Here is a 25,957-nt window from a genome sequence, read left to right as displayed (position 1 = left end):
GACAATACTATGACACACACCACGACAAGTTCTATGGAGAACGACATGTGACAGACAAATCATGTACAGAAAAGCCCACATCCCTTGGGAAATGGCAAAGCCTGCTCCAGCTTGCCTCTTTCTGAATACATTTTCTCTCTCTCTATCTAATTGTCTCTGGTGAATTCTCTGTAGCAGGGCGCAGGAACCTGGAACTCCTCTGGAGATAACTTCTAATCCACAGAATCATAAGGACACACACAATTGGAATCATCCAGTGGGCAGTAAAATAAAAAAAGAGAAAAAAAATCAATGGGTAATAAAAACAATCCTTGACGGGCCTCAGGCACTGGATTTAAGAGCCTAAGACATCAAAGAAATCATCCCCCAAATGTTCAAAGAACTAAAGAAAACCATGCTTGGTGAACTTAAGGGTCTGAGAGGATGGGTCAGGGTTGTTCTAGCTTCAACTGTCAACTTGACAGCTCAGAGCCATCTGAGACAAAAGCCTCAGTAGAGGAATTGCCTTGATCAGACTGGCCTGTCTGTGCAGGATTGGCTTGATTATTAATTTATGCAGGCGGGCCCACCATGGGCAGCGCCTTCCCCAGCAGGTGGCCCTGTGGCGAAGGGCCCTGAGAGAGACAGGCAAACAGGCCTGGAGCATGGCTGCTGCCCTGAGTTCCCACTGGAGTCTCTGAGCTGACGGCCTCGGATGATAGGCCGCTGCTTGGAAGAAGCCGAATACAGCCTTTCCTCCCTAAGCTGGTTTTGTTTGTGGTATTTGTTACAGCAACAGAATAACACTGGAACAGGGGGCAAAGGTATTTGCTTTCTGGCTAGATGAGCTGGCTCAATAATCAGAACCCCAAATTGATGGAAGGAGAGAACAGATTTCCACAAGTTATGCCTTGAAATCACACACAAATAAATAAACACATGCTCACTCACAAACACACACACACACACACATATTCTTGCACACATACATGTCTGTACCTTAAAATATTTTGAATCAAAATTAAAATAATCGCCTAAAATATTTAACACAGAGACAAATAAGTGGAGAATAAGGAAGCAGAAATAACAGGAAGCAGGAGCGATAGACAATAAAATGTCTATTTGTCAGTCCAACCATAGTCTGTGTGTTAATGTAGTCCGACTACACAGCAGAGGTTAGGATGAAACTGGGAGAAAGCAAGCGTCTGGAATAACCTAAATGCCATGCTCAAGAACTCAGAGCAGGAAAAACCCATTTGTTTTAAGTAAAAAAAGAAAAAAAGGTAATAAAGAAGGGAGTAAATTATTTTTTTAATTTGAACCACAAAAACAATAGAACATATAAGTGAGAGAGAGAGAGAGACAGAGAGAGAGACACACACACACAGAGAGAGAGAGAGAGAGCATTGCTTTAAAACAACCAACCGAGTGAGCAAGCTTTCAGCAAGACCAATGAAGAAAAGCAAAAAGGAGACAAGATATGAATCATCATTGCTAATAATTAAACAGAAGATAACACTGTAGACGCTACAGATCTCAAAGGAAACAAGGGGTGTCCATATGCCTCTATACACAAATGTGTTGCCTTGTGCACAACCTGGCTCCCCTAGATATACGGCGACTACCACTCACTCGGTACGAAACAGTTCGTTTAGGTTGGCCCACAACCTCCAAGGAAACTGAATTTATAATTTCAAAGTTCCCAAGACAGAAATCTCCAAGACTAGATGCTTCACCGAAGGCTTGAATGTTTAAAGCCTCAACTCCAGTTCTGCACATTTTTTTTTTTTGAAACATTAAGTTAGGAAAGAACAAATCCCAATTCCTTGTGTAAAGATAAAAATATTACAAAGACAGAAAATGATAGAAAAATGTCCTCTGGAATACAGTTGCAAAAATTCTCAAAATATGAACAAATACCATTCAGCAATGTAGAAAACAAGTAATACAATATGACCCAGGGACCCGGGGCTGGCTTAGCAGGCAAAAGTTAGTCAATAAGACCATCTGAAAAAAAAAAAAAAGAATAAAAAATTATATTATTTCACTTGATCTAGAACTAACGCTTTAGATAATTCAATGTCTACCTATAATTAAAACAAACTATTCCCAAATTGAGAATACAAAGTAAAGTTCCTCAACTTCAAAAAGAGCATCTACAAAGTACCTACAGTTTGTAAAATACTACAATATTGGAAAAATTTGATTAATACAATAAAATGAGACTTGTTCTTTGTAAATCTAAATATTGGAAAAATATGCAGAAGAAGAATTGAGTGTTTTGACTGAGATTTTTAGGATTTCTCAGTAAAACCATCAGGGCTTGGAGATTTCTTCCACTGTGTTGGTATAAATTGTTTGAATCAGTACTTCAGATTACAAATTTTAGAAACTTAAACTGCGGCCTAGAGTAGTGACTCATACCTACAATCCTAGTAATTGAAAGGCTGAGACAGGAGGATTATCACAAGTTTGATTCTTGAGGTATCTAGTGATCCCAGGCCTGCTTAAATTATAGATAAGATTTTATACACATAAGCACGCACGCGCGCGCGTGCACACACACACACACACACACACACACACACACACACACACACACAGAGGCAAATTAATTTCCAAGGCTAGGGATACAGTTTCATGGTGAGCACTTGCTTAGTATGCCCCTGACAACCTGGGTTCAATGCCCAGTACTTACTAAACAAGCAAACAAAAACACCCTCCTTCTCCAGGACAATAGTATCTAGAGTACACCGGTACTGCTGTCATGGAAGTAGGTTAATTACAAGACAGTTGACTTCTTATGAAATGAGTTTGGGCTCCTGTGCTCTCCTGTCCTGCCTGGGCACAGAGCGACAGAGAGACATAGGATAATCACCACTCTACACTGCGGCCTCACCGACTACCGACCCTCCAAAGCTCTGGAACTGAGAGACACTTTTTTTTCTTTTTCCTTTTATAAATTAGCTTGTCAGTGGTCTCATTACAGCTATACAAAATAAGCTAACAGATGATTTATTAGCCATGTTTTCAACCAAAAATTTTAATTTTCTATTAATCTTTTTCATACAATGTATTTTGGTCTTATTCTTTTTCTTTCCCCATCTCCTTCCAGATCCTCCCCACTTCCTTACTCACCCAACTTCATGTCCTTTCTCTTTCAAAAGACACATAAACAAAAAAACCCCAAAAGAAAGAAAAAGTACGAAGACAAAATAAAACAAGAGCACTCAAAATCCATGGAAACCATTTTTGTTTGTTTTTTACACAGGCCCCCAGACCTTAGCACTGCTGACTACCATTCAGGCCGTAAAAGACGTGTAGACAGCACCACCTGGCAAAACAGAAACAAAGGTCTAATGCACCAGAGTCCACAGTTCTGAGAATGTCTCTCAATGGATTAACCTGGCTTTCGGCTTCTGCAGTTCCTCTTCTGGCTAGCTGTTCTTGTTAACTGAAGTATGTCACCCCAGGATATGGTTTTTGTGCTTAAAAGCTCACCCTGAGCAAGGCTCGGGGATACACTGGGATCCCACACACCCAGTGTAGTCAGTTGTTCAGTAAAGACTGTCTACTGGCTTAGACCCATGACTGGGTAGTCTTCTCTGGCCGGTAACACACAACAGTCTGGATTGGGTCAACCCCTCCTGAGCATGGGGCCTACCCCAGAGAGTGGCTGATAGATACAGCCATTGACACTATGTTGGAGAAAAACCCAGCCCCTGAAGGATCTTTTCAATGTGGATGCTAGTCTCTGTCTCTGTCTCTGTCTCTCTCTGTCTCTGGGTCCCTCCCCCTCCCTCTCCCCCCCCCTCCCTCTCCCCTCCTCTCTCCTCCATCCCTAGGGTCTTCTCACTGCGGCTTTGCTGAGGCCTCCGAGCTAACGTTACTTTCCCTCCCCGTTGATCTCCGTGTGTTGTTTTCATAGTGCCTATCACACCGTCACGACCTGACATAACAGGACACATTTGCTTATTTGTCATCTATCTGTCCTGCACCCCCACTGTAACGTCTAGGGTGGTATGATGCTGTCTGGTTCACTTACAACATCGGTCCTCAGCCTGGATTAAAGGGTCATGGCATCGGGAGGGTTGAGACCCAGTAGCTTAGAACATGATGGCACATCAAAGACACCCAAAAACTGAGCAGGACAATCTTCATCTTGGCTCATTCTCTCTCTGCATTTACCATTGCCAACGTACTGGTGGCTCTGCCTGCATGAGAGGTTCGCTGAGCTCCCCAATTCTCGTCTCCCTCCAGGAGCACGAGATTTGATGCATCTTCTCTACCCTTGCTCATTCTCCATGTCCATCTTCTGAAACCCCCTCCATGCCTAGGAGACGGATCTTTGGTACCCTTATGTCAGAAGCTGCTCTGTTTCACAATGCTGATGACAGTTAGTTCCCTTACATCTGCTATCTTTTTCTTTCACTCTCTCTCAGTGGTACAATCTGATGTATATAATACACATACACACACACACATATATATATATATGTATGTATGTATATATGTATATATATGTATGTTATAAGTAATACTCAGATATATAGCATACTATTTATTATTTCTACTTCTTTCTTCAGCTTCGATTTTCCATAGCCCTTATATTTGCTGTTTCTCAAATATGCCTGGCATTTGAAACTTTACTACCCATTTATTTTTTTTTTTTATCTATTCCTGTTAAGTCCTTACTTTTATCTATTACCTGTTAAGTCTATGTAGCAAATCTAAGGCCTTTCACAGGGAGCAAGGCAGTGCTCCCTGCTGAGCTACAGTCTCCCCGATACTCCATTAGCTGTATTCTATAAGTTTTCGAACCCAGGTATGTCATTTGCTGAATTTCCTTCTGCTCACTAACAGAGTATAATACTCAATCCCCAAATTCTAGGGAGAAACTCACGCCACCTAAGCCCAGTTTAGCTAGATGAGTATCCTTGACTTTAGTTTGAAGATGTAGGTAGATTTCTCTCCTTGCCAACATTTCACAGATGGTACAAGCCTTTAAGAGTCTTTATGAAGCATTCTCAATCCTAACCCATATAAGTGTAAGGGATCATCTCCTATCCTGTGCCAGGGCTGCCTTGGCATTAGCTCACATGCCCGTAACTCTAGTAATCACTTCATTCTCCCTCCTAGAACCGAAGTACTTTCTTTGTTATCGTATAATCCCAGATAAGCATTATAAACATGTCTGTAACAGGGATGGGGAAATGGCTCAGAGGGAAAGCATGCCGTCCAAGCACGAGTACTTTCGGATCACTTCCATATATAGGAAGCCAGGCACAACAGCACACATATGTAACCTCAACTTTTGGGGACAAGGTAAAAAAAAAAAAAAAAAGCAGATTCTGGGGCAGTCTAGCAAAAACAGTGAGCTCCAGGTTAGGGCCAGCAAGATGGTTCATGGGTAAAGGCACTTGCCACCAAGTTTGATGATCTGAGTTTGACCCCCAGGTTCCACATAGAGTAGACTCACACAAGCTAACCTTTGACCACACACTCTGTGGTATACATGTCCAAACATGTACATGTACATATATACAATCTTATTTTAAAGTTAAATCTGGGCTAGAAAGATGAGTCAGCAGTTCAGACCCAGGCTAGTGTTCTCGAACCAGGATTTGATTCCCAGTACCCTCGTGGTGGTTTACAACCCTCTACAACTCAGTTTCGTGATGTCTGATGCCCTCTTCTGTCCTCTGCCACTGTCTACACACGGGCACAGACATGAAAGCAGGCAAAACACCCACACATATATTATAAAAACAAATAAGCCTCAAAAAATGTGACTTAAATCTAAAAACATAGACTAACATGGAAACCAACCTAGGAAAGCCAGCCAGAATCAACCTCTGCCTTCACACCCGTGAACACCAACACATATATGCATATAGCAAACACACACATGTGCGCACACACACAGAGCTTACATTGTTTTCCACATCTCCTGATAGTTTTACTAAGGTGCTTATTTAATTTAAACATTCCCCTCCTCCTGCTGCCAAAAATACTCCTTCTTCTTTATAGTTAAATCTAAAAATGTCAGAAGATACCTCCTCAACTTATAAATCAGTCACACACACACACACACACACACACACACACAAACATCTTCAAGTAGAATAAAGTTTAAAATTATTCTGAAGGAAAACTTCTTTTTTTAAAAAGTCATCATAGTAAAATGCACATAGACTTCATGGGTTTGAATAAACATGGACTGTACTTGGAAGGGAGATGACAGGTCGACCACAGGGACGCTTTCCTCCAAACTTGCCAAAGTACATCACATGAACACTAATTAATCCTCGGTGGCCTCTTTGGCCTCGTTTGACAAAATGTATAGTACAGCTTTAATTAACCCTATGTGTGCCTAATCATCCGGCCTACAGGGAGTTTCCCTCCCCACTTTTAAGCAGAACTCCTTAGGTGTGGGTGATGTGAGCATGACCGTCCCTCAGAGAGGGAGCAGGGAGCGGAGGCTCCTGGTTCCTTGGACAACTGAAATTACAACTGGACTGTGACCTAGAGGTCGGTTTAAAACTTTCTCCATGCTAATCGTTGTTTGCGCATAGTGTTCCAAAGTGTGTATGTTTTATTCTTAAATGTGTTAGAGCAAAGGAATAGAAGGGCACGATTAATTTGAATTCTAAGCACTTAAAAAATTCTCCTACTTCATCTTCTTTTCCTATTTTCTAAATCAAACATCTAAGATTTATATCGCCCCTATCCTATGTTAGGATTTTTAAAAGTCACGGTGATTGAGGGAGAATATATGGACTTTAATCTTAGTTACAAAAGTCAGGAAAAAAAACTATAATTTGTTCACTTTTAAAATAAAATCATCAATTAAGCCAGCCACGAAGGAAATGAGTCTGCACAGTTGACAAACATTTTCTAAGAGAAATTTAACAGAATATCAGCGTGGGCCAGGGTGGCCAACAATCAACAGCCTGTCCACAGAATCTAACAATCTATCTAACAATCCAGTTAAGTCATCTTCTAAACACACACAACACAAAGTCCCAGAGGCCGTCGCCACACTCGCTGCTGGCTAACTGCACATCACTGAGAGAGCCAACTCAACAAACAGACCGCTGGGAGTTTAGTCCACATGGAATATGTCATTATTTTAGTTGGTAAGACAAAAAATAAAACTATCTTTTTTCCCCCTTGCTGCCTTGTCTTTTACTAACAGGTAAAAGACAAAACAAAAAAACAAACAAAAAAAAACCATAAATATTTATTTGCCACTAACTTTATTTTCAATTTCACTTGTTACCATTTTTTTTTGGTTTCATGAGGTATAAAAGTTGACAATGAAAGTCATTTCTCATAGTCTGGGATTAAACATTGCAATATGTATACATAAATAGATACATATATACATACACTCATATAGCCTGGCTTTGATAACAAGAGTTAAGTAGAAAACCTGAAGCTACAGCTCTTGATATCAGCGACTATGGAGACCTAATCATACCAATAGCCTGCATTTAAGCAGCCTTACAAGAAAGACAAATATTAGCACACTTTCTAGCTGCATACCATTCGGACTGACCTATATTGTCAGACTGGGTCTCAATCTCTATTTTACAAGTGATTCCACTGAAGTCAGGTGGGCTGTGGGGCATCCTAGATCACTGTACAGAGAAGCCACCAGGGGCAGAGCAGTCTCTGCTTTATCCCCAGGGTTTTATCTTCAAGCTGATTCACTCGTCACACTGCCTTCCAAGGCCACTACTGTGGAACAGCTGCCCGGATGGGTTATTCTTCATCACTGATTTTCCTTAGCTTTTGAAACATCAGACCTTAAGAAGTTTGTGACCTGTTTATCAGACACCTTCCAGGGGCTGTGCCACAGCTTTGGGAATGACCGCAGCTCCTCCCACGGGCACAAAGGGTGTGGGGAAGCCTGTCTGCCCCCCCCCCCGCCCCAGCCCCAGACCTACACTGGTTATACATTCCCTAGTAACCCTGTGGGAAAGAAGGGTGAGATCAAAAACTCAGATCATGGGAGCAGCAGCAGGGCTCAGGGCAGGACAGTAGTCAGGAGTTGGGGACACCTTCGGATGACACAGAGTTTGCTGCAGACTGGGTGTCTAGCCCATTGGTGGAGCGTTTACTCAGCATCCGAAAGTCCAAGGGTTAAATCCGTGGAATTAAAAGGAGGAAGCAAGGGAGGACCAGACAGCCCATTGCAAGGAGTTCAACAAGAAGGACAACCCTATCTGGGACCGCATCCTGGAAAGAAATTTTGGTAGCTATGATGCCACATGAAACCAGACACTTCATCTACTTTTGCTCGAGCCAACCAGCACATGAACCGTGAGCTGTGAACCAGAGCCAAAACGTGAGGCCCAGTCCTAAGGTGTGCCAGGGCCTGGGCTTTACTTCCATTACAAAAAGAAATTTAGATTAAAAAAACTCGTTAGAGCTGTATTTTTATAGAGGCAGACACATGTAATCTTTGTAAAGCGAAAGAGGACACAGCTCTTGGTTGCTTGACTCTGAAGTGGTCCTGACATCCTTGATTTTGGTTAAACACCGAATGTCATGCCTCATGAGGACATTCCTGCTATGCTACCAAGTCTTCCTGGTGTTGACTTTGGGTTCTGGGAACGCTGCCTTCTTATTGTATTACACTGATTTTCTGACATTGTCAGCAGAATAAGGAAGAAAAGAAAAACGTGGAAAAAATCCATGGTAGAAGCAGATGGATTAAAGTGGCTGAAAATAAGTTTTCTTTCAGACTTCCGAAACATCATTTCTCTTGGTCATGGTCCAATTGTGTGTTGCATAACAAGTTTCTTCAATCGTGGACTATTTAATTTTTTTAAAGTAGATCATATACTGCTATAGTTAACCCCATTCTTCCCCCTCTCTCCAACCCCTACCGCTCAGGAAGCCTCCAAACATATACGCACGCTGCTCCTGTCTTAAAGTCACAGCGCGACACACTGCCCACCTATCTGTGGCAATGCTTCTGCAGATAAACCTCCTGCACTGCCAGAGCTGCCAGTCATATGAAGGTACAGCATGTGCCTTTGCAAAAGCATGTGAAGGAACTTGGGATGAAGAGGTGGCGAATCACAGCTACAGCCACCCGAAGTATGGTTAGCCTGAGAAAGGCCCTTAATGTTAGTGCTTCTGGTCTACAGTGTTCTGGTGTTTGGGTAAGTTCCAGAGGTTCCTTAACTTCTGGGAGAGTCTCTCAGATTCTCGAGATGCCATTCTGATCTTTAGGTTCATTCTATGTGGATTTATACAAAATTCCTCTAAAACTATGAAATTATCTTAGAGACCTAAACAGACGCAATGAAGACCTTTGATGCTTTCAACGTGTGTTTTTTGAATTTTAAGACATGTAAATCATCCAGACATCTTGTAAAAAAAATGAACATCTCAATCCAGTCATTAGGTCCAAGATGATGATGTCTGGTCCTGCTGTCCCTGATACACCTTCAGAAGCAAGCATCCAGTGCACACACAATTCCCCCTTTGTTCCTAAAGTCTCTTTCCGTTTGAAACACTGTCTTGCTTTAAGTCATCCAAGAATAGCCATAGCTACTTAACCCTTGGGCCTATAAAGTTTCCTCAACTCATAATATCAGCTACAAAGATAAGCTTAGACAGAGAATTCCCAGAGAATGAGAGACCCTGGAACACTTAACTCTAAATGGGAAGTCACCATCAAATTCCCTGCACTCCTCAGAGCTCAGGGAACTCAAGGGAAGAAGAGGCAGAAAGAGTGTAAGAGGCAGAGAGGACAGAGGACACCAAGCAAACTAGGCCATCTAAGGCGACATGATCAAACTCATACAGACCCACAGAGAATGGCAGAAGCACAGAGCCTGCATGGCTCTGCACCCATGCAGCATGTAGGTTCTCTGTGTGTGGATTGTGGCTCCTAGTCTATTGTTTTTATGGGACTCCCAAGTGTGTGAACAAGTGGCTCTCTGATTCTTGTGCCTTCTTTCGGGTTCCTTTTCTTCTATTGGTTTGTCCTGTGCAAATTCAACACAATAGTTTTTATTTATCTTATTATCTTTTATGTGGGTATATTTAGTATTATTCCTTAGAAGCCTGTTCTTTTCTAATGAGAGACAGAAAGGATGTGGTGACAGAAGAGAAGGTAGAGAGGGACTGGCAAAGTAGAGGAAGGGGATCCACAATCAGGATATATTATGTAAGGAGGAAAAAAATCTGTTTTCAATAAAAGGGGAAAACCCCTAAGGCTCAGGAGTCTAAGGCTAGCCCTAGCTGCAAAGCAAACAGGAGGCCAGCCTAGACCACACAGGCTGCTTCTCTCTCTCCCCCTGAAATGTTTCTAAATGATATACAAATTTTTTTCTAAGTGACAAAGAATGATATAGTTGATACAAATAGTGTAATTTTTGTTTCTTTTATTTTAGTATCTTTCTTAGAAATAACATATTTTCCTTAGGTTATGACTAACCAAAAAAATAATAATAATAACCTTATGATGTTAAGTTTTTTACTACTAAGAAGTAAGAACTTGCTAGCTGTGTGAAGAGTCAGCAACAGCCATGGTCTGACTTTTTAATTATAGAGAGGACGACAGCCTGTGTGCTAATCTTTATAACCTGTTGATACAATGTCCTTTAAGTATGCAGAATAGCCAAGATTGGTTTCCCATAAACCAACACTGGAATCATGAGTGCTGTGTGATGCTCCTTAAACCTCACTTCTAGCTGTAAGGCGTGATATTTCTATCAAATATCAAAATCCTCATAGGAATTGCTGGCTTTGGAATGAGCCCATTAAAATAACAAATGTTAGCATTCACACAGTGACAGACTCCTTCTACTACAACAGTCTACAGTTTCAGTGTGCCTACCAGGAAGTCGAAGTCTCTTTCTGTGGGGAGACTGGAGGGATAACAGAGTGATACTTAAAATGGATCTGAAGATCTAACTTAAAAACCCATCTTCTAGCCATTACACACTGCGGAGCGTGCATTGTTCAGCTGTGCTTGCCACGGGAACTGATTCCTTGAATGAAAATTACACAAAATAGCTTGTTTCTGAGTAAGACTTAGAAACATGGTTTATACGATGTTAGCATCTTTCCAGTACGGCTGATAACACTAAGCACACAATCCAATTGTATGGCAGTATTTTCCCAAGGAGAAAAATGCCCGCCATCAACCAGGCAACAGCGCTTTCTAGTGGCCAAAACGAAAAATAACAAGAAATGTCATTGGGTCTCTGAAGTCACAACATCTAAAATCTAGAAGCTAATCACAAAGGATTAAATGAACTGTTGAAGAATTAAAGAGAATTTGTATTCAAGATTAAAAGATACTACCCAAAAGCTCCAGTCACCGCTCCAGTTGTGTGTGTTCGGTCCCTGTTTTTTGGCTGATGCTATATTCTCATCCACAGCAGGGCTGGAATTTTCCTCAGGCTCTTCCTGTAGCTCTGTGGTAAGACTTGAATCCCCTTCGTTTACTATCTGCAAACAGACGCCAACAATTTAAGTTATTTATTGACAAGTGACATTTTAAAATAGAAACATGCTCTGGATATATAAATCACTTTTAAGATTCATTTTAAGCTTTCTTTTTATAAACATCTTAAATTATTTATTTGTGTGTGCCCATCACGTGTGTCCATCACATGTGTCATCATGTGAGTCCTGAGGCTCAAACTCACATGGTCAGGTTTGGGGTAGGCACCTTTATCTTTATCCTGCTAGTCCAATAAATTAACTTCTAAAGAAAAAAAAAAGTAACACTTAGAAGATGGAAATTAGTGGCTGTAGAGGTGAGAGGTGACAAAGTGCTTCCTGAACAAGGATGAGGACTCAGGTTCAAACCCCCAGCATCCACAGATACGTTGGGCATTAGCACAGGTGCAGATGGTGGTGCAACAGGTCTTTCTGGGGCTCAGTGGCCAATAAGTCTTGTTGAATCGGTGAGCTCTAGGTTCAACATAGACCTTTATCAAAATATAGGATGGGGGTGACTGAGAAGACACCCCACATTAACCCTTACACCACAAACACATATATGCTCACAAAAGACAGGAACTGATGCTTTGCTTCCTACCATTTGTCATTTATACAGTGCAGCAAGCATCTTCCAACCACAACCATTTGCTAGGTAGAAGCTGGTACTAGAAATACAAAAGTAAGTACCACAAAGTTCTTAGCCTCCAGAAATTCATGATCTGCTACTCAACAATAATTTAAAATAACAGTAATTAAACATTTTAAAAATGCAGTGTAATGGGAGTATGACCACTTTGGAGAAGTTTCTGTAATATTTGGAGAAGGGACAGGAAGGGTAATGGGCAGCAGGCATTATAAGAGATTGTGACACGCCAGGCCCCACCAACATCACTATTGCTGTTCCTTTGCCTTTGTTATAGCAAGACCATCCCTTGGGGATACAGGAGGGAAAGCACACAAGGCACCAGGCAGTAGATCAAATGTGCAAGTCAATCCAACTTAACCCCGGGTCTCTTAATCCTCGGAAGTAAACATGGAAAGCGCCAACCCTGGTGACGCTGGTTTGTGGCTCTCTAGAGGGAAAGATTCACAAACTATGGTAGGGTAAGGAAGATGTGCTTCACATGAAATGCACCCACCACAAAGAGGGGGGATTGACAAAGCTGGATACAGGGAGAAGGAACAAGAAAGCATCTGTAATTTGATTCAGTTAGAAATACAGTATTTATTAAAGCAATGTTATATGATTCCCTCTTCTCCCCAATCTTCAGAATTGTCTCTCTAATTTTTTATGTGTTTGCTTGTTTGAGATGTATGGTACTTTGTCTACATGTGTATCTGTACACTGTGTGTATTCCTGATGCCCTGAGATGTCCTGAAACTGGGTTACATATAGTTGTGAGTCACCATGTGGATGCTGGGAATTGAACACCAGCCCTCCATTAGAGCAACAAGTACTCTTAACCACTGAGTCATCTCTCCAGCTCTGTCATTAAAATAACGTAACAAAAAGGTTGACTTTTTGTCTCTGTAACATAGCTTCAGAGTTAACATCAATGCTTGCTGAGAAAGGCTAGCAAATCTTCATGGCTTCAATCAGTATGAACTAGTTATCACTCATGATCTGTGGGGAGTTCTTAACACAAAACAAACAACAACGACTTTGTTTGGGCATGCTTCACCTTGACTTTGACCATCAACCTCACTGCCCTAGGTTGGTGAACAGTTCAGCAGGTAAGAACATTTCATTTCCAAGCCTGAAGATTTCAGTTCAATACCCAAAAACCATGAAGTGGATGGAGAAAACTAACCTCACGGGTTGCCCTCTCACCTCAACACATGCAACATGGCAGGATCGGGCGCGCGCGCACGCGCGCACACACACACACACACACACAAACACACACACACACACACACACACTGGTGATCACAGACATAAATAAATGAATAGTACCTTATTAAAATTCTTCATGGTCTCCTACAACTGTGAGATGTCTGCCTTTCACAGACAGGCCCAGTGGCTTGTCTCTTTGGTAGTTTAGATCCTGTTAAGTTGACACAGCACTATCAAATGCAAACTTTACAGGCAAGAGCTCAACTGAGCCAAATCTAGGTTTGATGCAACTACTGCGTGAGGACATGGCCTTCCCCTCTCTTTGCTTACACAGAGGCCAAAGTCCTGAGGAGAGGTCATTCCTCTCTTGGACCTTCTGCCTTCCCGAAAAGCAACTTGGGTTTAACTGGGTGCACATCCATGGGCATTTGAACACTTTCTGAACAGCATCAGGCCACATGGCCACATGTGTTGGAGTTCTGTGGCAGACTATTGCTTTTTCCCTTAAATAGACGTCCTTGGTATAGGGCATGCCTGAAGGGTTTGCACAACTGGCTGAAACTTCAGGAAGTCCTCTTAACACTGGCAGTGAAATGCCTTGGCTAACAGCTGGCTACATCTGTACATTTTATAGATCCTTGGATCTTAGCCTGAGAAGCTGCCCCTGTGAAATGAACAGCTCGCTGATACCTGAAGTATAAAGCGAGGTCACATATATGTCTGTACATACTAAATCCACAAGACAAAGCCTAGCAGACACTCCTGGTCCTCTCCAGAGTTCTAGATATACCTGTAGTACACAAAGCTTTGTTTATCAAAATACTACTGAGTTCTTGAGCAAGGTTTTTAATGAACTTTTACTTTTCCACACTGATTTCAGGGCTTAAGTTTCAGAGGAAGCACGGTGGTCTTACGATAAAATCCAATTAAATAGTTCTGAGGAGCTAGCACAGTTCATAAGCATCATAAGGAGGACCTGAATTCACCCCCTGACCCTCCCTAATACCCCCCATACACACACATACAAGCACACACAAAGGCCCAGCACCATGGCATGTTTGTTACCCCTGCTTTGGAGTAATGAAGACAAGCAGATCCCTGGGCTCCTTGGCTCTTTGACCAGCCAGGCTGACATGATCTGTAAGCCCCGGGAGGCTCTTCATCTTGCTCTGGGAAGGCCTTCCCTGCCCTGCCCAGAGACCTCAATTATGTCAGTAATGAACACATCATTTCACACCCTTAAGGTTTGCATGTGGCAACATTAGTGCTGTGTTAGCTGTGTGACTTGGAAAAGTCACTCACTCACCCTAACTCAGTCTCCTTAATTCCACAGAAGGGATAACACCCCCCTCCCATTACTTGGCCAATAGGTTCACTATCTTATTCTAGACACACACACCGTAATACAGTGAGTGTAGTGTTGAGAAACCGAGTAACACCACAACAAAAGTCTTTCACTCTAAACACTAATACCCAACTTTTCCATTTGTCAGATAAGGCAGTAATAAACAAACGACAGTACTAACTGAAATTAAAAAAAAAAAAAAACTTGATTGAGAGTCTGGGGACCTAAACTTTGTGAGCCTCTTTTAACAAACGGCCAATGGTGAAGGGACGCTGGCAAGAGGAATACCAAGTCAAAATCACAACAATGGAACCAGACTCACTGGGGTTCTGGGGCTGAGACATCTGGACTCCCGCATCTTGGGGACCAAATTAACACTCCATCACCTAGCCAGGAACAGGCTCGCGGGAGACACAGGAAACTGTTTCCTTGGTAACAACTTTTCGAATTACGCCAAAGAGTACGGAGGAGAGGGAAAGGGAGGAATTAATTATCATAATCGGAGCTGGTTCAAACAACCAGGCAGAGGAAACTGCCGGCGAAGCCACCTCTCGGGAGCCAGCCCCTCGAGGCTGCTTACCTGGCGGGCCGTCAGAGCGCCCTCCATCGCGGCGCACTCCCGCGGCACCCCGCACGCGCGTCCCTGCGAGCTCGGGGGCGGGAGAGGGACGGTCAGGCGCGTGCCCGACGCGCGCTCCCGACACCGGCCCTCGGAATCCCCACTCCGGATCAGCCCGAGAGCTTTGCGTCCTCTGGCGGCAATTAATGACTATTGCCTTTGGCGAAGTCCTTAAAGGTTAATTTGTTAGCCAGGGCGTTAGCCACCCTTTAGTAGGGATCAGGGATGGGCCTTAATTTTGCGTCTGCCGCGAAACGCAGAGGGTTTGTTATTCTTTGATAGATCTAGAATTTCCATTGTGGGCAGAAGACGGTGTTCCGCAGATAGGATGGTTGTTCTCCAATATGACTGTACTAGACCTCATTTAACTGTGCGATAAAATCTAATAAAACAGGCGGAACGATAATACACGCCCATAAACCAAGAAGTGGGGAGGCAGGAAGACTGTGACTTGGGGACCAGCCTGACCACAATGAAGTTCAAGACCAGATGGGGCAACAGGGAGACCCTGTCTCACAAGCGTGGGGGGTGGGGGGACAAAAGACAAAAGCATCTGGTAAAGTTTCCTTTCTCTTTATACCTATAAGACTCACTAAGCAAACTCCACCAAGTACTAGGAACAACCAGAACTAGATAGAGCCCGGTGGAGAGGCAAGGCCTGATCTCTAGCGTTGCCACCTTATATTAAAGATACTCGGGGTTTGGAGAGGTGGTTCCGTGGTTCAGGGTTCGGTGTGCTTGCAGTCCTTGCAAAGGACCAGAGTTCATTTCCCAGAAATCTCATTGGGCAAATGGCAAGCTCCACGGGATCCTCTGGCTTCTTACCAATGCTGCACTTAAGTACACAACCTTGTATTCACACACACATACACACACACATACACACACACACATACACACACATACACACACACATACACACACACACACACACACACACACACACACACACCCCTTAAAAGTTAGCGTTTACAGAAAACAGTGGGAAGGAGACTGGAAAGTGTTCGGATAGCGTTAGCACCTACTTAGGCTTAAAGGAAGGATGCTTAACAGAAGCAATGAACTGGAAGAAGAAAAGGTGCTTAGAACTGGGGTTGAAACAGGTTTCAGTTCTAATGTTAGGTATAAGGCAGGTGACTGGCTAGAGGGGCAATTTAAGATCACAGAGTAAGAAACTTAGAATTGAAACAAGGACCAGAGTTCAACAGGAAAAGAAAGCTCAGCTAGGCAGGGAGGCTTGTGCCAACAATCACAGCACTAGGGAGGTGAGAGGAGCAAGATTGGGAGTTCAAGGCTAGCCTCTGCTAGACCTTGCTACATAATGAGTTTGAGGCCTCAAGACCAGCACCCCTCAAAAAAGAAAAAGAGGAACCTGAACTGTGAGCTGGATCTAACAGGAGAAGCGGTCAGTCACAGATACAGTTCTCAGTCCTGAATTTCAAAGCTGGGGTTTAAAGAAAGAATGAAGAAAAGAGACCTGCTTCTTCCTTGGCTCTCGGTGGTACTTGGGCAACTGTCACCTCATGACACTTCGCCTTAGTATCAGAGAGTGAGAATAGTCATTCGCTGTCTCTTATGGTTTCCACAGGTTGGAGTCTCACAAGACTGCCCTAGGTGACCATAGACAGCCCCAAGTCATCAAACCACCCGTCTGATCCTGAGCCAGGAGGATCTACTTCCAGAAAGGCTCACTTACAGGGCTGCCAGCCGGGCACTGGCTATTGGCCTGGGGCCTCGGTTCCTCTCTGCTGGGGCTTCTCCACAGGACAGCTTGAGTCCTCATGGTGTGGCCATGGCTTTCCTCAGAATGCATGACCCGAAAGACCTAGAACGAAGCTCTGGCACTTTCTATGACCTAACCTTGGAAGCCGCACACGTTCACACGGCATTCTACTGGGTTCGTTCCGCATTGTGTCACTAACAAGGACAGGGACACAGCTGCCTCTAGCGATACTGGCGAGCACACAACCAGAGCGGCCTGCAGAGAGAACAAGGTCAGAGGGAAGCCAGGAGGCCATGGGGTTTAGAGAATTTTCACAGAAAACACAGAGAACTTGGAGTTCACGGGATTTTGTTCATGCCTCACCTGCAACCCCACAGACCACATAGGAGAGGGGATGGGAACTGGGGGCAGGGAACGGTGATAAAAAGAGGACTTGAAAGAATATGTATGCACTGCCCGGACCAAACACAATCCTGGGACCTCCCATGTACCCACAGAGACCCACGGGCCAAGATACCATTCTACACGTTGCCGTTTTACTTTTTACTATGTGAATGTTCACTGCAGTGTAGCTCTCTAACTTGCCTTTCATCCTGTGAAGGGTTTCAAGGAATTTAGAAGCTGTGTCTTATCTTGTTTTTGTAGTCCAGGGTAGTCCAGAACTCCTAGAACCTTTGTTGCCTTAACCTCCCAAGGGTTTAAAATTACAAGTGGGTGCCACCACACCTAGCTTCAAAAATCCTAAATGGTCAGTGTGTTAGCTTCGGTCCAAAATTCTCAAGAAATGCCACTAATCATTTTTAGCCACACATTTCTAGTCTTGTTACTGCATCAAAAATGAGCAAACACATGGGGTGGGAGGGATAGCTCAGGGCTTAAATGAATCGTACACAGACAGAAAGGAGAAGAAAGAAGGTAAATGCAAGGAAATTTCGTAAGCTTTGAAGCAACAGAACAAGAAAAAGAGGATTCATAAAACTGAGAAAGCCAAGCCTCGCCTCGCACCAAGCCTGAGGAAAGCGGAGGCTTACATTAGGATCCTCAGAAACCTGGGAAACAGCTACACTAACATGCCCCTGAAAGAGAGACCAATGAAAAGTGTACAATTCCCCCATCATCAGCTCCCCTCTGGTAGCAAACTATACTTTTCAGATACAATGAGTCCTTAAAGCCAGGGCTCCTCTAGAAACCCTTTATTGAGAAACAAACAAAACAAAACGTGGACCACAGACCATGGAAAACCGAGACAGAATGAGGAAGAAAACTACCCAGAAGATGCTGAAGGCAGTTTTTAGAGTGGCCAGTGTGGACCGGCTCTGGAAGGTGCCCAGTTTAGACCGGAGCAGGCCCACCCAAGAAAGGATATAGATCCCACGGCCTCCTCCCCCCCCTTTTTTCCCACAGGGAAGAGAATTCTCCCATGAGCCAGGACGGGATCTTTGGCTTCCGTTTCCTTCCTTCGTGTTCTGCTCCGTCGCCCCTCAGAGCGTTTCCTCTGTCACTCCTGAAAGCTGGAGGCAGCTGGAGGGTTAGGAATAGAAAGTGTCAGACAATCTATTCTCTGAGCATCATTTTACCAAATACTTATCTTTTGGTTCGTTGCTCCAAATACCGTGGCCTTGTGCCTCCCAGGACAACCCCAGATCCTGCACACTGACTTCCCTGAAAAGACATGCGTGAACTTCAAGCAGCCAGAAGTCAAACCATGGCCCACGGGTACTCACAGGTGCAATTTCTCAGAGAGCCTCTATGTTTGTGGTGTCCAACTGGTGGGTCACAGCCTTTCACACGGGGTTCCTAAAACCATCAGAAAACACAGTGACTTACACTACAATCCGTGAGTTTCATATTATTACATATATTCATATCACAGATATGAAGTAGCAACAAAAACAACTTTATGGTTGATGGTTGGGGGGGGGGGTGACCTCCAACATGAGGAACTGTTTGAGAGGGCTCCGTTAGGAAGGCTGAGAACCGTTACTCATGCATGTGATAGTGCAAAGAAAAGTGGCCTTTTTCTAATGAGGTAAGATGGGTTCTTGCTATACAGATCTCTTTACATTAATGTAGTTAGTGATACACGTGCGGATGACTCAGCTTTAAATTAAAACGGCTACTGATTGATGTGAAAGTCAAAGAAATATCTACCTTTGGGGGAAAGAAAATGGAAACAATTGGGTAGAAACATAGAGAGGTTTTCTATGTTATATCAACATTCTACTTCTCAAACTGAGTAATGTGTGCACACACTCTTTTCAAATTCTTTGTATAAATGTATTCCACTATGTATGATGCATATTATATCTATTAAATAAAATGAACAATTAACAAAAACAATGGTCTTTTAATATAGATGTTGCCTGCAGCCGTTTTTGGTTTTTGTCCTGAGGCAGAGTTAAACCACTTAGCCCTGACAGGCCTAGAACTTTCTACACAGACTGGGCTGTCTTCCAGTTCAGAAATTCACAGGCCTCTGCCTTCCAACTGCTAGGATTAAAGGCATGTAGCATTATGCTCGGCCTATACATTAACAAAATTTCATGATAATTTGGATAGATTTTGTAAAATGAAAGTGGCCAGAACCAACTCACAACCTGATAGGAAAGTGCCAAGAAAGACAAGAGGTTTAGGGGAAGATAAAGTTGGAGGTAGTTTCCTACAGTAAAATCGTGAGTGCCATGGGAGAGAATTAAAATGTCGAAACAAGGTTTAAGTGTGAAGCTGACGTTAGGATTTGAGTAAAAAGGAAAGTGGAGAAAAGCAAGCCAGTAGAGTTCCTAGGTCGTTCCCTCCAGGTTCCTCGATGCATGTTTCATTAAACTGTGAATTATTTAAATCCACCCTGAGCCAGTTTCTAAAGTGAGATGTCTTATGCTACCTAACACTGTCCTATGATGTCTGGTAGGAAATAAACAGGTACAGCTAACTTGACTGCCATTTTTCTGTGGAGCCCTGGCTGGCCTGGAACTTACTCTGTAGCCCAGACTAGCCTCAAACTCACAGAGATCCACCTGCCTCTGCTTCCCAGTGCTGGGATTAAAGATCTGTGTGCCACTCCCGCCTAGCAGGTTTCTATGAATCTTTTAAGAACTACTTTGCTATAGCAAGGATAAAAGCTATTGTTTCCCAATAACTATTAACAGTGTAATTAGAGATCACAAAATGTGTTGGAAAAAATATTTTATCTTATTTTTATTTATTCTTTGAAAATTTCATATATGGGCAGTAGTGCTGGTGGCACATTCCTTTAATGCCAGCACTTGTCAGAGGCAGAGGAGGCAGAGAAGCAGAGAGACGCAGAGAGAGGCAGAGGCAAATCATTGAGTTTGAGACAGCCTGGTCTACAGAGTGAAGTGAATTTTAGAATGGCCAGAGCTGCACAGAGAAACCTTGTCTCAAAAAAAAAAAAAAAAAAAAAAAAAAAAGTCACACATATAGTGTATCTTGGTCATATCCACCCCTCATTCCACCTTCCTCCATGATGCCCCTCCCTCTGGCCTTCCCATCACATCTCCTTCTAACTTCATGTCCTATTTATTCCAGCTCACTGAGTTCAATTAGTGTTGTCCATAGTCACATGGGTGTGGGGTCACCCACTGACACACGAGGAACCTACCAGTGGCCACATTCCTTAAGAAAAGTCACTCGCTCTCCCAGCAACCATCAACGGCAAATAGCTCCTGTATTCAAGACTCTTCCCAGAAACTATACATTTTCAGAAATGACAGGATCTATTTCATTGGCCCTAACATGTCACCGGAGTACTATTTAATGAGAACTTCTAAAGACCACTGGCAATTTTAGCAGTAGTAATTCAGAGGTAAATGCTAATTCTGCCTAGGGAAGATAAGAACTGAAATTGTGCTCTCGGGAATAGGGAGATGTTGGTTCTATTAGCATAACAAGCTTTGTTGTGCAGGCTTGAAGACCTGAACCTACCAAAGACAAATGCACCAATGACTTCCGGCCTCTATGTAGATCTGTCTGCAAGGCCCAGGATTTGAGCGTGTAAAGAATGAATGGACTACAGTCTAATGCCATAGACAATTTTACTTTAATTTCAGTGTACTTTCATGCACGGATGTAACAGAGAAAGCCATGATCCAAGGAAGGTTGTTTGAATTTAGAAAAACAGGATCAGAAGTACATGTAAATAAACGCCAGTAAGCACACACTAAATATTGAAAGAGCAGCCCCTTCCCAGAATTTTCTTAGGACATATCAATTTAAACACAACGGCCTGGCACATACTATAGACTGTATCTGGGAAGGCCTGAAAGCAGGGCAGAAGGCCATGTCTAAACTCAGGGTACACTGAGGACAGCGCTCAGCACATCCTTTCATCAGACTGGGTTCTATAGCTACATCCCAACATCCAATAAGAAAAAAACATGTCTTATAAACCGAATGCAAATATTTATCATGGGAGGCACAATATCACATCCAAGAGCAATCCAAGACAACAAAATGCACTTGAGGTGAACGGCCCTCGGCTTTAATCCTGCAGCCTCTCTCTCAGTTCCCCAAGGCCGTGTTCACCATACATCATTCTTTTGACCACGTTCTGACATTCCCTCCTTTTTATTTCTTAAAGCAAGACTAACCAGTGCGGGAGACAAAGCTGGGTGTTCATGGGCATTTATTTTTGTTTGGAGCCATGGACACTCTGTCAGAAATATGAAAAGGCATGTGACAAGTGCAGCATTAGGTCCGAGAGCAAAGCGCATGATACCTTGCCACCAGAAATGAGGTTCCATTGCTTGAAAAGCATCGGCGATCCTGTCTGCAATTGCTTGCCTGAAATGCCATGCAATCGTTTAGAGACTGTCTGGAGGATTTTTATCCCCAGGGGCAAATTCTCACGCACATCTTGTGAATGAAATTTGATCATGGTGCAGTTGTAAAGGCTCTGTTTAAATCAAGCAGAGGTTATATAACAACTAATAATGTTCCAGTCACATTGAAGGGCTAACTGATTTTGTAAATCTAAGACCTGTTCCCCCCCAATCATAAGACTGCTGATTGCAAATCTTGTAATTTGGGTTCTGGCTGTCCATCAATGTGTGCTTGATGTGTAAATGTCATGTGATCATCTTTGCTTTCTCTTCCCAATTAACAAACTGAAGCACAGGAGGATCAGGTACATAAGCCCAGTGTGTCTCAGTTCACACTGCAATGACAGTTCACAAGCAATGACAACACAGCAAAACCAGCAGTTTGCAGTCAGACCCTTTCCCTAAGATTTCATCATTTCTTTTCCCTCAGGCACTAGTTTCTTCATCTGAGTCATTATTGGAAGGGAGGGAGGAAGGGAGGGAGGGAGGAAGGATAGGAGGGAAGGAGAGAAGGAAGAAAGATGGAGACAGAGATTGTGTACACTATGATTGTAAGCCTAGGTTAAAATTTCACAATATGAAATGAATATTTTAAGGTAGCTATGTTTGTTGAAAGGTCAGAAGAAAATATAAATATCAATGATAATCTTTACATCAGATCTCAAAATGGTACATTTAGAAATAAGCACAGCCTAGAAAACAGAATCTATCTGTGATTTAGACTCTAGACCAGAAGAAAAAGAAAAACATTGTGTGCACACACACACACACATACACACACATATATGGGGCTTGAATCTTCACCTTGGTCAACCCCAAAAACTACACACTGAAGAAGTGTTATGCAAAATGAGACAAAAATGGATCACTAAGAAGGGGGCTGCAAAGGTGCCTTAGCTGGTCAAGAGCACTGGCAGCTCTTCCAAAGAGCTGGGTTCAATTCCCAGCAACCTTCTAGTGGCTCCCAACCATCTGTATCTTCAGTTCCAGGGAATCCAGTGGCCTCTTCTGGTCTCTGCAGACCCTGCACTCATGTGCTCCATAGACATACATGGAGGGAAAATGCCCAAACACATAAAATTAAACTGAAGGGAAACTATTTAAATGAACGATAGTGTTAGATGTCCTGATGGGGAAGAACTGCTCTTCTTTTTGCAGGGGCAATGCCAGAGAGTAGAGTTCTGTGCATGCTAAGCCAGCACTCTGCCACTGGCCCATTTCCCCGGCCCTAGAGCCTGCACTCCTCTCAGATCCTTTGAAGGCCTTCTTTTCCTGAGGGTGTCTCAGAAAAATTCTATTCTGATCGTCGGCAAGATGACCTGGCAGTCCTCCACCTATTTCCAATCACTGAGAGCACCTGCGGAAGAACAGGCACAGTTCTGTTGCTGGAGCAGGGCCTCCAACAGAGATAGATGCTCATGAAGGAGTCCTCTCAGATGGCTGAGTGAGGAAAGCAGGCAAGATGACAGTCCTGAGGGTGCACTCAAAGTCTAGCCTCAGCCTGATCCCACAGGAACTCTGGGCATGAAGGCCACCGTAGGCACAGAGATCCTGAGGCATGAGGGTTGGGTAGTATTGTGGAGGGACCGGGCCCCAACCTTCATTGCCCGGTGTGGCAGCTCCTATAGGCCAAGGGCCCATTTCAGTGCTGAGTCTCAAGCAGTCAGCTTCCAACTGGGCCAGGGCAATGCTAGTCCTCCAATGGAGACTGCTACAGATGAGTGTGTGTGTGTGTGTGTGTGTGTGTGTGTGTGTGTGTGTGTGTGTCTGTGTGAGTCTGTGTGTGTCTTTCCTTTTGGCCTAACTCTTCAACATATACTTGATTGTCTTTTGACTCAAGACCTTTTTTAAAAGTCTTTAATAAATTCTTTAATATGTCTCTCTCTCTCTCTCTCTGTGTGTGTGTGTGTGTGTGTGTGTGTGTTTGTGCACATGTGTGAAGATGGAACCCATGTCCTTTCACACAGTGAACAGAAACCTTGAAAATGAACTAAATCCCCAGCCCTCCAACAACTGACTCATTAAATATCTCTGTATTTTGATTTTTGTTATTTTCAGACAGACTTACTATTTAGCACTTAGCACAGGCTGGCCTTGAACTTGAGATTCTCCTTTTTAAGCCTCCAGAGTGTGGGGATTAAAATTTATGTCACCATTCTCAGCTTGATCATTTTCCTCTTTACTATCCAGAAATAAAATGGATAATTTAGGTACATGATTTGTACATTAAAGATAACATTTAGTCAAATGTAAGAAAAGTGTCATGAAATATGTAATTCAAAATGTAAATGTGTAAGCATTTTTACAAAGAAAACATAATAAGGGGGCGTGGAGAGCTGACTCGGTGGTTACAAGTACATACATGTGGTACCCACAAATGTAGGCAGCTAAAAATTAATTAATTAAAAAGCATAATCAGATATTTCTGGGTGCAGTTAGAGTTACTGTGATACTAACACCCCAAGCCAGAGCCCTGACATGTTGAACAGCGGCTGGAAAATAAGCCAACAAAGAAAACTGTGTAGGGTATTGCTTCCCCAAATACTGAACACGTCTTGAATAATTTCCCCCAGGAAATGAAATATACTTTCTCCTTTCTGTGCATATTATTAACACTCGTGCAATTTAAAGCCTCATCAAGAGCTGTGCCCAGAATACTGTTAGTATCTATGGAGCACTGGGCTTAGTTGTAGACACTGAGAGTTATAAACAAGTGCTTAGCTTATGAGATTGTCTCGGAGGACATGGAATTTATGAAGACACAGAGTGACTCTTCATTCCCTCATGTGTCAAGATGCCTGGCGTCTCTGATCCTCACCACTAAATACTGTCACTGGCAAACAGATCCCCACAACACACACACACAGATCTCACCGTTGATTTCTGAAACTTTCATTGCCAAAATGACCCCATTGAGAAAACCTGATCTTTAATCTTGGAATGTATCTACTTGGAATTAAGACTATTTTTTTTTGTCTTTGTTAGGGTTTCTGTTGCTGTGAAGAGACCCTATGACCGCAGAAACTCTAATAAATGAAAACATTTAATTGGAGCAGTGTATTAGTCAAGGTTTCTATTGCTTCTACAAAACACATGACCAAAAAGTAAGCTGGGGAGGAAAGGGTTTGGTCGGCTTACACTTCCATATTGCTGTTCATCACCAAAGGAAGTCAGAACAGGAACTGAAACAGGCTGGAACCCAGAGGCCCTGGAGGTGTGCTGCTTGGTGGCTTCCTTTCCATTGCTTGCTCAGCCTTCTTATAGAACCCAGTACCACCGGCTGAGGTACGGCTCCACCCACAATTGCCTGGGCCCTCCCCCATCAATAACTAATTGAGAAAATGCTGTATGGCTGGATCTCATGGAGACATTTTCCTTCTTCTCCAGTGACTCTAGCTTTTGTTAAATTGACACACAAAATCAGCCAATACAGGCAAGCTCACAGTTCAGAAGTTTAGTCCATCATCATCATCAAGGGAAGCATGGCAGCACACAGGCAGACTTGGTGCTGGAGAGGTAGGTAGCTGAGAGATTCATCTGGATTTGCAGGCAGCTTGAGCACTGAAACCTCAAAGCCCACCCTTAGTGACACATTTCCTCTAACAAGGCCATACTCTAATAATAGTGTCACTCCCTGGTGATCAAGCATTCAAATACATAAATCTATGAGAGCCATTACTAATCAAACCACAATTTTCTAATTTGCTTTGGAGGATATGATATCACTAAGTAGTGGTCAATGTGTATTGGTAGAAATATAGTTAAAGGGAGTGTCTTAGTTAGGGTTTCTAATGCTGTAAAGAGACACCAGGACCACAGCAATTCTAATAAAAGAAAATCATTTAATTGGGTCTAGCTTACAGTTCAGAGTTTTAGTGTATTATTGTGCAGGCAGACACATGGTTCTGGAGAAGAAGCTGAAAGTCCTACATCTTGATCCACAGGCAGCAGAAGGAGACTGTGTGCCACACTGGGCACAGCTTGAGTATATGAGACTTCAAAGCCTGCCCCCCACAGTGACACACTTCCTACAACAAGGCCACACCCACTCCAACAAGGCCACACCCCCTAATAATACCATGTCCTATGGACCAAGCATTCAAGCACAAGAGTCTCTGAGGGCTATTTCTATTCACACCACC

The 25,957-nt window shown here is 43.1% G+C and overlaps 1 protein-coding gene across 1 annotated transcript in view; it reads right to left on the bottom strand.

Moving 5' to 3' along the window:
• Positions 1–15,242, bottom strand: part of GRAMD1C (GRAM domain containing 1C) — a gene marked incomplete at both ends in the record, with an annotated part of 73,020 nt that extends 57,778 nt beyond the window's left edge. The window contains 2 exons of the mRNA XM_080918838.1: positions 11,311–11,457; positions 15,216–15,242. Of these exons, the coding sequence (XP_080774964.1) occupies positions 11,311–11,457; positions 15,216–15,242 (174 nt within the window). The remainder of the gene's footprint in view (positions 1–11,310; positions 11,458–15,215) is intronic.
• Positions 15,243–25,957: the final 10,715 nt, after the last annotated feature.

This window comes from Micromys minutus (genome assembly GCF_963924665.1).
Source record: "Micromys minutus genome assembly, chromosome: 7".
Classification (NCBI taxonomy): domain Eukaryota; kingdom Metazoa; phylum Chordata; class Mammalia; order Rodentia; family Muridae; genus Micromys; species Micromys minutus.
The sequence above is the reverse complement of the archived record's forward strand: the minus strand, read 5'-3'. Positions and strand labels throughout refer to the sequence as shown.